The sequence below is a fragment of the Tachypleus tridentatus genome, chromosome 7, assembly GCF_004210375.1.
Source record: "Tachypleus tridentatus isolate NWPU-2018 chromosome 7, ASM421037v1, whole genome shotgun sequence".
Classification (NCBI taxonomy): Eukaryota; Metazoa; Arthropoda; class Merostomata; order Xiphosura; family Limulidae; genus Tachypleus; species Tachypleus tridentatus.
Window position 1 is genome coordinate 177,723,843 of NC_134831.1, and position 14,026 is coordinate 177,737,868.

Below are 14,026 nucleotides of genomic sequence, written 5' to 3' on the forward strand. Positions count from 1 at the left end.
AATTTAAAATATTTGATTGTCTTGTACTTACCACTAGGATCCATAGCCATTATGCTCCGTTCCCAAATTTATTATAATTTGGATTTTGATAATAAACTGTTGGTAAGGAATACTTGTCAGTATATTTCGAAGTAATGATTGTTAAAATGTAAATCGTATAGAATACAGAATGCATAAAACAAAACTTTGAAAGGTTTACATCAACTGCACTGAGGCAAGTTCGAGGTTATATTGTATGTTGCCCGCAGTAGTTTAGCTGTACGTTTTTCCAATTAAAATAATGGGACCACATTAGAACGCCAGAATCAATGTGGGTGGCCTGTACCGTAAGGGTCGGAAGTAAAATTTTGTTTGTTGGAGGGAGGGGGAAGATAAGGTTTAGTGTCGTGTATTAGAAGGTGGTTTGGTGGGCTCAAGCCGTTGTCTTTAAGCTCCAGAAGTACACCTTTTCTCAGTCGTAAAAATTGCCACAACTACGACAATAAATCCCTGATTTCATACCTTATTTATTGCGAGCTACTACTAAGCAAAAAATATTTCATCTTTAAAATTAATACCGCACAGGGAGTTGTAGGTCTGTACAGTAAAAAAAAAAAAAAAGCTGTGATATTCTAAGTGCCATCTTTATTTTCATTGAGACAATGCCCCTTTTAAAGTTCTCTGTTCGTTGCTGATAAGGTTGGAATAAATTCAGTTTACAGCTTGAGTGACAATGTAGGCCTTCTTTTGTGTGTGAATTGGGAACCTATATGTGACAGAAAAAGGAAAAACAACAAACACGTGGCGGAATTCTTGTGAAGATAAACAGTTTAATATTGAACTGGATTTATCGCTAAACATTTTTATTAATTTAAATGAACTAACTAACTACACGTCCAGGACGCTATTACACAATTACCATTACAATTTCATTATAAGCTTCTGTCATTTCTTTTTCTGTCGTAGGAAACTTCGTTTTTTTTTAGGTTGTTCTTTATTACCTTTAATATAAAGTTAGTAACCAGTTAACATTGTCTTCTATGTTTACTTTGGTCTTTTAAACCTACCTTTTAAATCCAGTACCTACAACTAATGAATTAATTTTAGAACTCCGTCTGTTTACACCGAGTCGTTATTTAAAACAAAAAGAAATACAATTCACATTTGGATGGAACGGTATGAGAGAGAAGAATCCTAGGCTCCCCTTGTTATGATACCTAAAACACAAGTTTGGATGGCATTGTATTGGACAGGAAGGTCCTATGCCCCCTTGTTCCGACGCCCACGCGTTTCAAGTTTGTCTTCAGTATAGTTTAGGTTTCAAAAAAGTTTAGAAGAGTTCAATCTGCGCCAAGAGTTTCGAAATCTGCAGTTTTGATATAGTTTTAAATATGTAATAAACCCATAAGATGCTCTAATTGATTTTATTACTTTTAGAAATATATTATCCTGTAATTAAAATATTACTTTGCAAGTTCATGTTTTATTAATACAGAATATCAGTGAAAGTGTGTGCTTGTTGGTAACGAATGTATTTACAGTTTATGTAGCGACAACTGGAAGGTGTTTGATTGGGGGACTTTATGCGAAGGGAAAAAAATCTGTACGGCAGAATACACTCTGTAACAACTTCAGGGTTGTTTAGCAGGATAAACTGCTTCGTTTTCGATTTGAAGGAAACGTTCCTCTAATATGTTTATTGTTGGTCTTGGAGTTATCTTTGGTAGGGCTAAGAAACAGTTGTTACAACAATGATGTCGTGTTTTTTTTTTGTTTTCTGCCATACAGCTAAACCAACTCAGCGCATTCACTGTACATCTGTCACTGTTGACATTCTTATCACGAGTCAATTTTTATACCTGAACAGCCTCCTGGTGGCCAAACGGTGACTCACAAAGCGCTACATAGACATATTCCCTTTGCGTATTATCTTCAACGAAACCTCGAAAAAAATGTTTTAGGTTCAGAATAGTTAAGACTATGTTAGCTAACAGACTGAAGATAAGACCGAGACGTTACTAAACAATTTATATTATGAATAAATTAGTTATTTGTTATTGTTTCTCTTTGGGGGGAGATAGACATAAATGTTTCTATAAAACTTCCATGCTTTTGTTATTCATAATTCTGTTTATGTACTTTATTTATTTCCTATTGTAGAAGTGACCTATTTAAAAAAGGGAAATTGAAACGTGACTGTACTTAAATATTGAAAATAAATTATTCATTTTGTACAAAAGTGACTATATTGTCCAAATATATCTCGTCTAACCATGTAGGTACTGCCCGACATAGTACGTGTTGAAAATACATAATAACCAACTATTGCATGTGTTGTTTCGTTATTATAGAGGGAATATTATACTGGTATCCAAGTGACGAGTCTTGATCTCGAGTGTGTGGTGAAACCCATTTTTCAAGACAAACCGATACAGACGATAAAATTTCTTTGACATTTCGTGAAATATATATCTTCGAATGTACATGGCAAGCCTTCTAACGGCTCCGTCAAATTACAAGTGTAATAATATATGTGATACACGAAAATCAGAAATAGAATATGAAACTTCCAATAACTACACGAGAGGAAAACAATTAATATTCGATCTAGTACAACGTATCAGTATTGGAATATTAAATATATTAATAGTAAAACATTCTTTACCAAACCGAGACATCACATATTGTTTATAAGTTACACATTTCTTGTATCGCAATTTCTACAAGTTTCGTATTGTATTCCATTCAGGCTCGGCATGGCCAGGTGGGTTAAGGCGTTCGTCTCGTAATCTGAGGGTCGCCGGTTCGAATCCTCCTCGTATCAAACATGCTCGCCCTTTTAGCCGTGCGGGCGTTATAATGTGACGGTCAATCCCACTAGTCGTTGGTAAAAGAGTAGCCCAAGAGTTGGCGGTGGGTGGTGATGACTAGCTGGCTTCCCTCTAGTGTAACACTACTAAATTCAAACAAACTAGTATTCCATTCAAATAATTTGGATTTAAGTGAAATTAAACGTGGGCGAACGCGGTTTTTACCTACAGTAACAACAATGTTACGAGGTGCCCGTAAAAGACCAGAACACCTGTGATAATAGTGAATCGAAAATGTATTTTTGTTTCTTTCGTAACTGGTTTATTTTTTTGGAACAGACTTTAAAAAAAGAGAAATGGTTCTCAAATTGTTATTGGAAAGCAAAAGAAATCCAAAAGCTTCCGTACAAAACCACGTGATAGCCTCGTTTCAGAACTAGGTTCTGTTCTAGAAGCAACCCAAATATATACCCATATAATTATCATTTATTGGGTTTTCCCGTTATAAACTTGACACAGAATAAAACTGTATATCATTCGCACCTGTTTGAAAAGCAATACAACTTTGCTAGAGGTTGTTCACTGCCGTTTTTTGTAAATCGACGCACAGATTGTGAAACATTTAATTCGTGGAAACCCCAAGACTTCCAGTTTGATTTTAGAGTTTTACGAAATATGTAAAGCGTGACCTATCTTAGTATGTAACTTATTTTTTCCTTCTACCATGTAACTGGATTGATTTAATATGTCGAAAGTTTATTCAACTACAGAGAAGCGTGGAAAAACCAGGTGTGTCTTATTGGCTATTCAAGTTCGAACGTCTTGGAAGACTTATTGTGCATTCTCGTGCATAATAGGTAACTGTTTCGATCCTAGACATATCAAGGTATTTAAAAATGCACGAGACACGAGAAAAAAGTCAGGTCAGTGCACATAAACTTACGGTTAATTTACTCTGCTTGTTTATTGTCAAGCATAAAACAACACAATGGGCGATTTGTACTGTGCCGACCAGGTGTATGGAACCCAATGTTTGAAGCTATACATCTCGAGACTTGCCGCTGAACGAAACGGGGTAATTTAAACCGCACGAGGGTTCATTATATACTGCGCATTACACGATCTTCTTTATACCGTGTATGAAACCTAATAATCAGAGAAAGTATTTGGATAAACATTTGACATTTCAAGTCATTAGAAAAGCAACAATAACAAATAAAGAAAGCAAAATATTATAATCTCATTATGTTTAGAAGTACAAACAATGTTTTTAATTTATTTGTACTATATTTAGAAGTACAAACAATGTTTGTAATTTCCCTGTAATATGTTCAGGACCTGAGACAATGTTTAATTTCCCTGTAATATGTTTAGGACTATAAACAATGTTTTTAATTTCCCTGTAATATGTTTAGGACTTCAGATAATGTTTAATTTCCCTGTAATATGTTCAGGCCTTCAGACAATATTTAATCCCTGTTATATGTTTAGGACTTCAGACAATGTTTTAAATTTCCTTGTAATATGTTCAAGACTTGAGACAATGTTTTAAATTTCCCTGTAATATGTTCAAGACTTGAGACAATGTTTAATTTCCCTGTAATATGTTTAGGACTATAAACAATGTTTTTAATTTCTCTGTAATATGTTCAGGACTTGAGACAATGTTTAATTTTCCTGTAATATATTTAGGACTTCAGACAATGTTTAATTTCCCTGTAATATGTTCAGGACTTCAGACAATGTTTAATTTCCCTGTAATATGTTTAGGACTTTTAACAATGTTTGTAATTTCCCTGTAATATGTTCAGGACTTGAGACAATGTTTAATTTCCCTGTAATATGTTTAGGACTATAAACAATGTTTTAATTTCTCTGTAATATGTTCAGGACTTGAGACAATGTTTAATTTTCCTGTAATATATTTAGGACTTCAGACAATGTTTAATTTCCCTGTAATATGTTCAGGACTTCAGACAATGTTTAATTTCCCTGTAATATGTTTAGGACTTTTAACAATGTTTGTAATTTCCCTGTAATATGTTCAGGACTTGAGACAATGTTTAATTTTCCTGTAATATGATTAGGACTTCAGACAATGTTTAATTTCCCTGTAATATGTTCAGGACTTCAGACAATGTTTAATCCCTGTAATGTGTTTAGGAATTCAGACAATGTTTTTAATTTCCCTGTAATATGTTCAGGACTTCAGACAATGTTTAATTTCCCTGTAATATGTTTAGGACAACAAACAATGTTTTTAATTTCTCTGTAATATGTTTAGGACAACAAACAATGTTTTTAATTTCTCTGTAATATGTTTAGGACTACAAACAATATTTTTAATTTCCCTGTAATATGTTTAGAACTATAAACAATGTTTTTAATTTCCCTGTAATATGTTCAGGACTTGAGACAATGTTTAATTTTCTTGTAATATGATTAGGACTTCAGACAATGTTTAATTTCCCTGTAATATGTTCAGGACTTCAGACAATGTTTAATCCCTGTAATGTGTTTAGGAATTCAGACAATGTTTTTAATTTCCCTGTAATATGTTCAGGACTTCAGACAATGTTTAATTTCCCTGTAATATGTTTAGGACAACAAACAATGTTTTTAATTTCTCTGTAATATGTTTAGGACTACAAACAATATTTTAAATTTCCCTGTAATATGTTTAGGACTATAAACAATGTTTTTAATTTCCCTGTAATATGTTCAGGACTTGAGACAATGTTTAATTTCCCTGTGATATGTTCAGGACTTGAGACAATGTTTAATTTCCCTGTAATATGTTTAGGACTATAAACAATATTTTTAATTTCTCTGTAATATGTTCAGGACTTGAGACAATGTTTAATTTCCCTGTAATATGTTCAGGACTTCAGACAATGTTTAATCCCTGTAATGTGTTTAGGAATTCAGACAATGTTTTTAATTTCCCTGTAATATGTTCAGGACTACAAACAATATTTTTCATTTCTCTGTAAATTTAGTGCTATAAGTTGAAGTACTTTGATCAAGTAAGTCTTGTTTGGGCAAGACGAGTAAAGAGAGAGAAGAATTGTTAGATTTTATGTATTTTAACTTGTGGTCACTTAGTCGAATTCTATGCAACAAATATATAAGTTATTGTATCATGCGCTTTATTTATTGGAAAAAACAAACAAACAGGGCCGAAGTACGTAAATTAGTCTTTGGTCAGTTATATTAAAAAGAAAAACGAAACTGAAATCACGTGATAATGTACAAGGCTTATTTATTGACCTAAATTTGTTAATCTTTTTTAGTTCATGAAATGAAAAGCTTCCCGGATTTTAACGCCCGCATTTGGGCAAGCACTATTTAAATGTCAAATATAAGAATGCGGAATGGGCAGGGTGTGGCCTTGGGGATAGCGGTCAATTCAAGGGTGGTTAGTTTACTACTTCCTTAAAAATGCGCTCCGCACTTTATGGTCGTGTGTGTGCGTGCGCTATGGGAGTGATGGCTAAATCTCAATATGTAATTAGAAAAGAGTAACACAAAAGTTGTCGGTGGATTCCTATCAAAAAGATGTCTTTATTTTATCAGCTTCGAATTAGGGTTGGCTCCCTGTGTATCTCTAAAACAAACAAACAAATAATGAGGAAAACAACATAAACAGAAATACATTAATTTGCATAAGACAACATATGTGAGGTAAATGAACATATTATATTTACTTTATTTTGCACGTTTGTTTTTTGAATTTCGCGGAAAGCTTCACAAGGGTTATCTGCGCTAGCAGTCCCTAATTTAGCAGTGTAATTCTAGAGGGAAGGCAGCTAGTCAACACACCCACCGCCAACTCTTGGGCTACTCTTTTACCAACGAATAGTAGGATTGACCGTCACATTATAACGCTCACACGGCTGCAAGAGCCAGCATGTTTGGTATGACGGGGATTCGAACTCGCGACCCTCGGATTACGAGTCGAGTGCCTTAACCACCTGGTCATGCCGGGCCCTTTATTTTGTAAGTTTTAAAGGTGCGTTTCCCTTGAAATCATATCACAATATATATAGTGTAAAATCATTAACATAAGTTTATTTTAATGAAGAGAAATAGTGGAATTTGACTTTTACTCTTATAATATCTACCGCAGGTATCGAAGCTCGATTTTTTCGTCATAAGGTTTTAATACTTGCCAATGAGCTACCGAGGAGAAATTATTAATTTTATTGTTCAACACAATGCCCTCACTGGTATCGAAACTCTATTTGTGACGTCATAAGCCCTAAGACTTATCTTGAGGACCGAGGAGGATGTATAAATATTTCTACTGAAGTATTCTTTGTGTAATTAAAATTAGGTTTAATTGAAACTGAACTATGTGGATGCTAAAATAAATAAAACTTCAATCTCACCAAAACTGATTAACTTTTATGTAGTTTTTTTTCGGAAATGTCTGAGGCTAGTGGGATAAATTTCTATTCGGATTTCATAAAACAGATATTTTTTTTATTTTAGCATTTTAATCATTGAAATTGAATTTATGTATACTGGTTGGCAACTCATGAACACAACCCTCCGCCAACTATTGGGTTAAGCTTTGACTTAAACTCATCAAACGATAGACTCGGAGGTGGGTATAAACTAGTGACCTTAAATCTAGGTCAAGGTGAGATTTACGTAAGCTATAACCACGTCGTGAATTTTATTTAGTAAACAGAAACTCCTGTTGAATATCTGCCGTTAACATTTCGAGAGGTTATTCAAAACTTCCTAGATAGATGCACTCTACTGACAACATTTGTCTTTAAAATTACTTATTTAGCCTTTGGAATGAGACTAGTATTGTATGACATAGTGGTTAATGACCCAGAAGATCAGATTTAACGATTCTTAATTTAAAACTGATGACCAAAGAAAAAGAGTAACAGTCAGACACATCTGCTGCTCATACGGCTACTCGTAACTGAATGGTGAGAAACTATCACTGTTATAACGCCCCCTCCGCTAAAAGTGCGGTGCGGATTAAGCGGCAGATCGTGGCTTGAATCTTGGATCCCTCGATTGGCACATTACACGAGGCTTAGTACGCAATACTAGTGTTTATAAATTAAAAGTTAGCTAAACTGAAAAAAAAACACAAAGATTTAAATCAACATTATCTTTAGAAAAGTTAGGTGGTGTTATTGTTTAAATGATCAGGTTGTTAGGGCGCTCGACTGGTAATCTGATGGTTGCGGGTTCGAATTCCCGTCATACCAAACATACTCCCCCTTTCAGCCTTGGGGGCGTTATAATGTGAGAGTCAGTCAGTCGCACAATTCGTTGGCAAATGTAGCCTAAGAGTCGGCGGATTGTTGATTATGACTAGCAGTTGTTGTTTTGAATTAAGCTTAAAGCTACACAATGGTATCGAAACCTGGTTTTTAGCGTTGTAAGTCCGCAGACATGCCGCTGAGCCACTGGGGGGCGATTATGACTAGTTGCCTCTATATTAGGGACGGCTACTCGTTCCTACTGCGCTACTGCAGATAGTCCTCGCGTAACTTTACGCGAAAGTAAAAATAACAAATTATTACTTAAACTTGGTAACAGGAAGCTAATTCTAAAATTACGGTTTAAAACATTAGATTTTATTAATTTATATATTTCTGTACGAAAAAAGCCGTGAGATGGCTTAACAAATTATCTCTTAATAAAATGCAGCTGCTGCAATCTGTTGATGGTTACCAAAGATAACCTGTTAAAGATACGTAGATGCAGTTTATTTAGTGACATCTAGCGACAGCTTTAAATAATAATTCACGAGAAATAAATTTTAAAGTATTTGATTAAATAAAGCCTTCTGGATGTTCATACATTTGCCCTCCCCCTCCGACAAAACAACAATCACGAAATTCTAATTGCTTAAAATTGATCAGTTTTCTTTACTTGATGACTATTAAACCTCACCAGTACATAAAATCAGAGACTATATAGGGAATTAAGAAAGAGCATTCGTATGAATTTTATTTTTAAACATAGACGTTTATATATTTTTAAACTGTTCTAAATTACACCTAACCCTAGCATTCATATTACCTTACAGTTCAATAATTTGTGAGATACGTAATACGGAATTATTAAAAAAACAACTGTAAGCAATTATTAAGAATCGTCACACTTGGTAGATTACTAAAAACAGTGAATCTTTAGTATGCTGCGTTTTTTTTATACGGCTCGCGGAACACAAGAAGAAGCATGATGCTGGGATCGAACCTATGGTTATATGTCAGTGTTGAATAGTGAATGTACAGTCTATGGAATAATGTGAGCTCTGGTGGTGATTGGTATCATAGACGTATAGAACTTGTACACATTTGTTATCTGTGTATATATAATTAGATGTATATCTGTCACGCTTTGTACCTCCTGAACGGTTAATCGTAGAAAAAAATGTACATCAAAATGCTTCTTTCTAAGAGTACATCCCCCTCCAGTGGCACAACGGTATGTCTGTAGACTTACAATGCCAGAAACCGGGTTTCAATATCCGTCGTGAGTAGAGCCCAGATAGTCCAATGTATAGTTTTGTACTTAATTACAAACAAGTAAATCAAGACATTATAGAGAAACTTTCATTCTTTGCAGTTTCTGGTCCGACATGGCCAGGTGGGTTAAGGCGTTCGAGCCGTAATCCGAAGGTCGCTGGTTCGAATCCCCGTCGCATCAAACATGCTCGCCCTTTCTCAGCCGTGGAGGCGTTATAATGTGACGGTCAATCCAACTATTCGTTGGTAAAAGAGTAGCCCAAGAGTTGGCGGTGAGTGGTGATGACTAGCTGCCTTTCCTCTAATCTTACACTGCTAAATTAGGGACGATTAGCGCAGGTAACTCTCGTAGCTCAGCGCGAAATTCAAAACCAAAAACAAACTTTGCAGTTTTTAAGATGTCATATCAGTATCAGTCTGTTACACTTCGTGTATGCAGAAGGGTCAAACACTCAAGAATAAAGATATTTCTTTTCGTGAAAGGATCTTACGGATAAAAAAGGGGAAGGGACTGATTTTAAATATAGGAACGTTGTTTACTTTAAAGATATATATTTCATGTCTATTATATACATTCATGATTTTATTGTAGTGTGTCGATTAATCGACTGTAATTCAATTCATTGTCTCCGTTTTGACATTTTTTTCTGTAGCAGTATTTTCTTGCGCTCACTGAAATGACAAGGAACAGTGGGATCCAGCAGAAAAAGCCCAGCAGCTACTTTGTGAACCTAAGTGCTGTATTGTGCTGGATGAACCAATTTTATCTAAATACGAATATTTTTGTCAATAATGCATTACATTTGGTATACTTGAAAACAAACGAAATGTAATTTTCTTTATTGAAATAAGACACAGAATGACAATATATAACTATAAATGGCCCACTAGTCTATCATATTTCATATACTAGTATGAGGGATCACATTGGCTACACATTTTATATTGATTCATCACATTCTTTTGGAAAATTACCCTTGATTTGTTTCAACTGGCATCTGCTAGTGTTATATAAAAGACAAATTAGTCGAAATCTTCGGGGTCGTGAAATATATGGGTAGTTCTCAAACTTAAGCGACCATAATGAGATGAAACTATTTTGACTGGTTTTTACGAACTGTTCACGTCCCATTCAGCAGTTTCTTTGTGACGTTAGTTTGGACATTTCTAGAAGTATGATTAAGCACTTCTGTAACACCTCTATAAATACCGCACATTTTGACATAAAACCTTTCGCCAACTTTTATTATTTTAAATGTTAGTTACGATTATGATCGGTAGATGACAGTATAGTCCAAGAAAACAAACTAGACGCAAAACCAACGTCTCTTTACTCAATATTTTAGTGAAATAAAAAGTAATTGATTGGTTCTATTCTAGATAATGCAATCTATCAGTGTTAATCACCTGCTTCCACCATAATGTATGAATTTGTTTAAGACATAACTCATTATTTCAGCGACGACGAGAATTAATAGCCTTTTCTGTTAAAATAATCAACCATAAAAATTGACAGAATGGACATAAGTAGGCACGTGAAATTACCTTAACGTGATAAACTTCAGCTAGTTGACGTTCCAGTTGAAATAGTGAGTGATTTGTTTTCCAGGTGTTTTCATAACCTAGTTCTCTGTACATATACTTCACATTCCAGTTGAAACAGTGTTATAATTCGAGGTGTTTTCATAGCCTAGTTCACTCTACAAATACTCCTCGTCCCAGTGGAGTAGTGAGCGTTTTGGTTTCTCTTTACACACGTAACATACGTTTCTTTTGAATTATAGTTTGATGTAAGTGCTGTTTCCTATACCTACAGCTAGTACTAAAATATCCCCTGATTAAGTCCATGTCTAAGATGATTTTAGGAAGTATCGAAAAAACAAGTTAATGTTAAGTACCACTATAGTGGATTCATGTAGACGTAAGCAACATTATTTTATAGGTCTTTGTTTAATTATGTTAAATTAAGAACCTTAATTATGGTCATATGTTTTTTTTTTTAAGTTATGCCTCATTCCCAAAAGTATCTCCAATAAAAATGCCTCTCAGTGGAACAGCGGTATGCCTGTGAACTTATGACACTAGAAACCGGGTTTCAATACACGTGGTGGGCAGAGCACAGATATCTCATCGTGTTGCTTTGTGCTTAAATACAAACAAACAAACCAATAGAAATAGGAGTTTTTAGTTTCGTGCATATCGATATAAATGTTAATATTATAGTAAACCGACAAACAACGGTTTACAAGCACAACGAAGTGGTATGCTTTCTTCAGAGCCGATCTGAATGTCCTGTCGAAAATTGTAGTGTGTTTAGCACAAAATAAACCACTTTATTATGCTTATAAATTGTTTGTCAGTTTACTACTATATTAGCATAATATATTACTGCACACAAATGTATTGTAACATCACAAAATAATCTGAATGCAGTATGAAGACCGCAACTAGCAAACAGTGAAATAAAGTGAAAGTCGGTTTTGTTCGAAAATAAGTTTATTAAAAATGTACGTAGATGGCGCTTCCTTCGCACAAGCAGAGGCATTAGTTTGCCTTGTGCTAGGACTAACTTCTTGTAGTGTTTGGTTAATATACTTTTCTCCTTCTTTATCCTCTCCTGTTATACGAAAGAAAGGAGAAAAGGGCAATTAGGGCTGGTTTTGTAAACAAATAAGGCATTTTTTTTACTTTCATATATGGGCCGGTCGTGGCCTGTTGATTAGCGTACAAGACTGTAAATCCAAGGCTCGCGTCCCATTGATACAAAAATGCGTTCTTTACTTCGGAGCTGTGAAAATGTTATAAGAGTGACCATAAAATCCCGTTTTTCGATTATAGTCATTCAAACACGTTTCTGCGACTTTCCACGTAACAGTTTTCATAATTTTTTCTGTGAAGTTTAAAACAAACGAGTGGATGTACGAACACATACATACACAGCTCATAAAGACTTATAGTTTCTGTATGCTCGTATTTTCAATTATGCCTGGGAACGATAAGGTCACGTGATCGAAAGAAACATAATCAAAGCAACTTGATGTGCTTATTTCTGTTCATTCTTGGGGACTTAGTATTGTTGATAGGCAATCCACGGGGGCCCAGATTCAACATACAGTCCAAATTGAGTACCTCAGAGGTTCAACAGACTAACAATGGACACTCCATGTCAGGTGGCATGATGGAGATATTTATTTCAATTGTGTGATGTAGGTGGCTCGATAAAGATTGGCTCAGCCATTTAGAAAAAATAATTCTTATGGGACAGGATATGTATTGAAGAGAATATAGTAGCTGAGAATAATAGCTGGTGCTGTTTATTGTGTAACAATAGGGAGGTCAAGAGCTTTGTTATCGATGTGCTCATTATAACGTGAAATAAGTAATAACAATTTTTTTTACTAATTCCGTCAGAACACACTCGATTTTGTTTCCTGAACAAAAAATAACCAAGGTACATTTACCACTAAAACGTCAGGCCGTCATGCGGTCATTCTCACGCACGGAAAATAGCCTGCACGTGCATTAGGCTGTTACAATATTACGTTTAGATGTATTATTACGCTATATTGTTTTGAAGTTATCGTGTATTGTTTACAGAAACAGAAAAGGACATTTTGTTCGTCTGTAAGCTACTTTGCTCTTTAACATAGCACAAAATATTTCTAAACCTGATTCACACATTCACATGCACAATGTGCTATTTCTGCTTTATCCATTGCGGGTGTCGAAACTCGGTATGTAGCAGAATAAGACGTCGGACTTACCGCTGAATTACAGGGACTTCCTCGTGCAAATTTTGTGTTTTAAGACAAACAAACAAGATGGTGTCTTCTGTCTTATACTTTGAAATATTGAGCTAATAATATGATAGATTTTGCATAACATAAAAGCTACTTATGGATAAACATTTGACAACTTAATACACTGGTACTCTGTTAAATTGTAGTCGGATGTGTTTTATATTACGTAGCAGTAATGTGTTGTTAAACAGCTTTTATTGCTCTGTTAAAGAGAAACTATTCGTTAAATAGCAGTAATGTGTTGTTAAACAGCACCTATTGCTCTGCTAAACAGAAACATTGTTTTGTTAAGTAGCAATAACGTGTTGTTAAACAGCACCTATTGCTCCGTTAAACAGAAACTTTGTATCTCAGAACGGCTGGTATGGGTATTAACACTTATTGATAAAGAGATAACAACGTTTCGATCTTCCTAGGTCATCTTCGGGTTAAGAAAGAGAAAGTTTGAAAGTGACCGTTGCCGGACACATGTCTTAAGGAGAAGAATTTAAACAGGGCTTTTGCAGTTGGATTTTAGGTTATTAATTATTATAGGTATGAAGGTGTTCCTTTATTTTGGTTTAATTTTGGTTTTAGTTGCTGCATATGTAGGGCTTCTTTGATTTTGCGTTTGTTTATATTTGTTTCCATACTTAATATCTGGGTGTTTTCTATGGTTATGTTGTGTTTATTTGATTTACAGTGTTCAAAAACGTGTGAAGGCGTTTCTTTGTGTTCTTTAAATCTAGTTTCAATTTTTCTGCTTGCTTCTCCAATATAGAAATATTTCCGAAATGCAAACTAGATTCATATAACAAAAAAACAACAAAAACACGTTCACACGTTTATGAACACTGCAAATCAAATGAACACAACATAACCATAGAAAATACCCAGATATTGAGTAGGAAAACAAATATAAACAAACACAAAATCAAATAAACCCTACTTA

At 34.6% G+C, this 14,026-nt stretch overlaps 1 protein-coding gene across 7 annotated transcripts in view; it reads left to right on the plus strand.

Moving 5' to 3' along the window:
- The window catches only part of LOC143257360 (uncharacterized), a 76,515-nt gene that overhangs the window by 38,726 nt on the left and 23,763 nt on the right, over window positions 1-14,026 (plus strand). The window contains exon 4 of one of the 7 annotated variants that reach the window (XM_076515915.1): window positions 9,949-10,163. The exons of the other annotated variants lie outside the window; for them this stretch is intronic. Within the exon in view, the coding sequence (XP_076372030.1) occupies window positions 9,949-10,128 (180 nt within the window). The 3' untranslated portion in view covers window positions 10,129-10,163. Of the gene's footprint in view, window positions 1-9,948; window positions 10,164-14,026 lie in introns of those variants that run through there. 7 annotated transcript variants of the gene reach the window in all.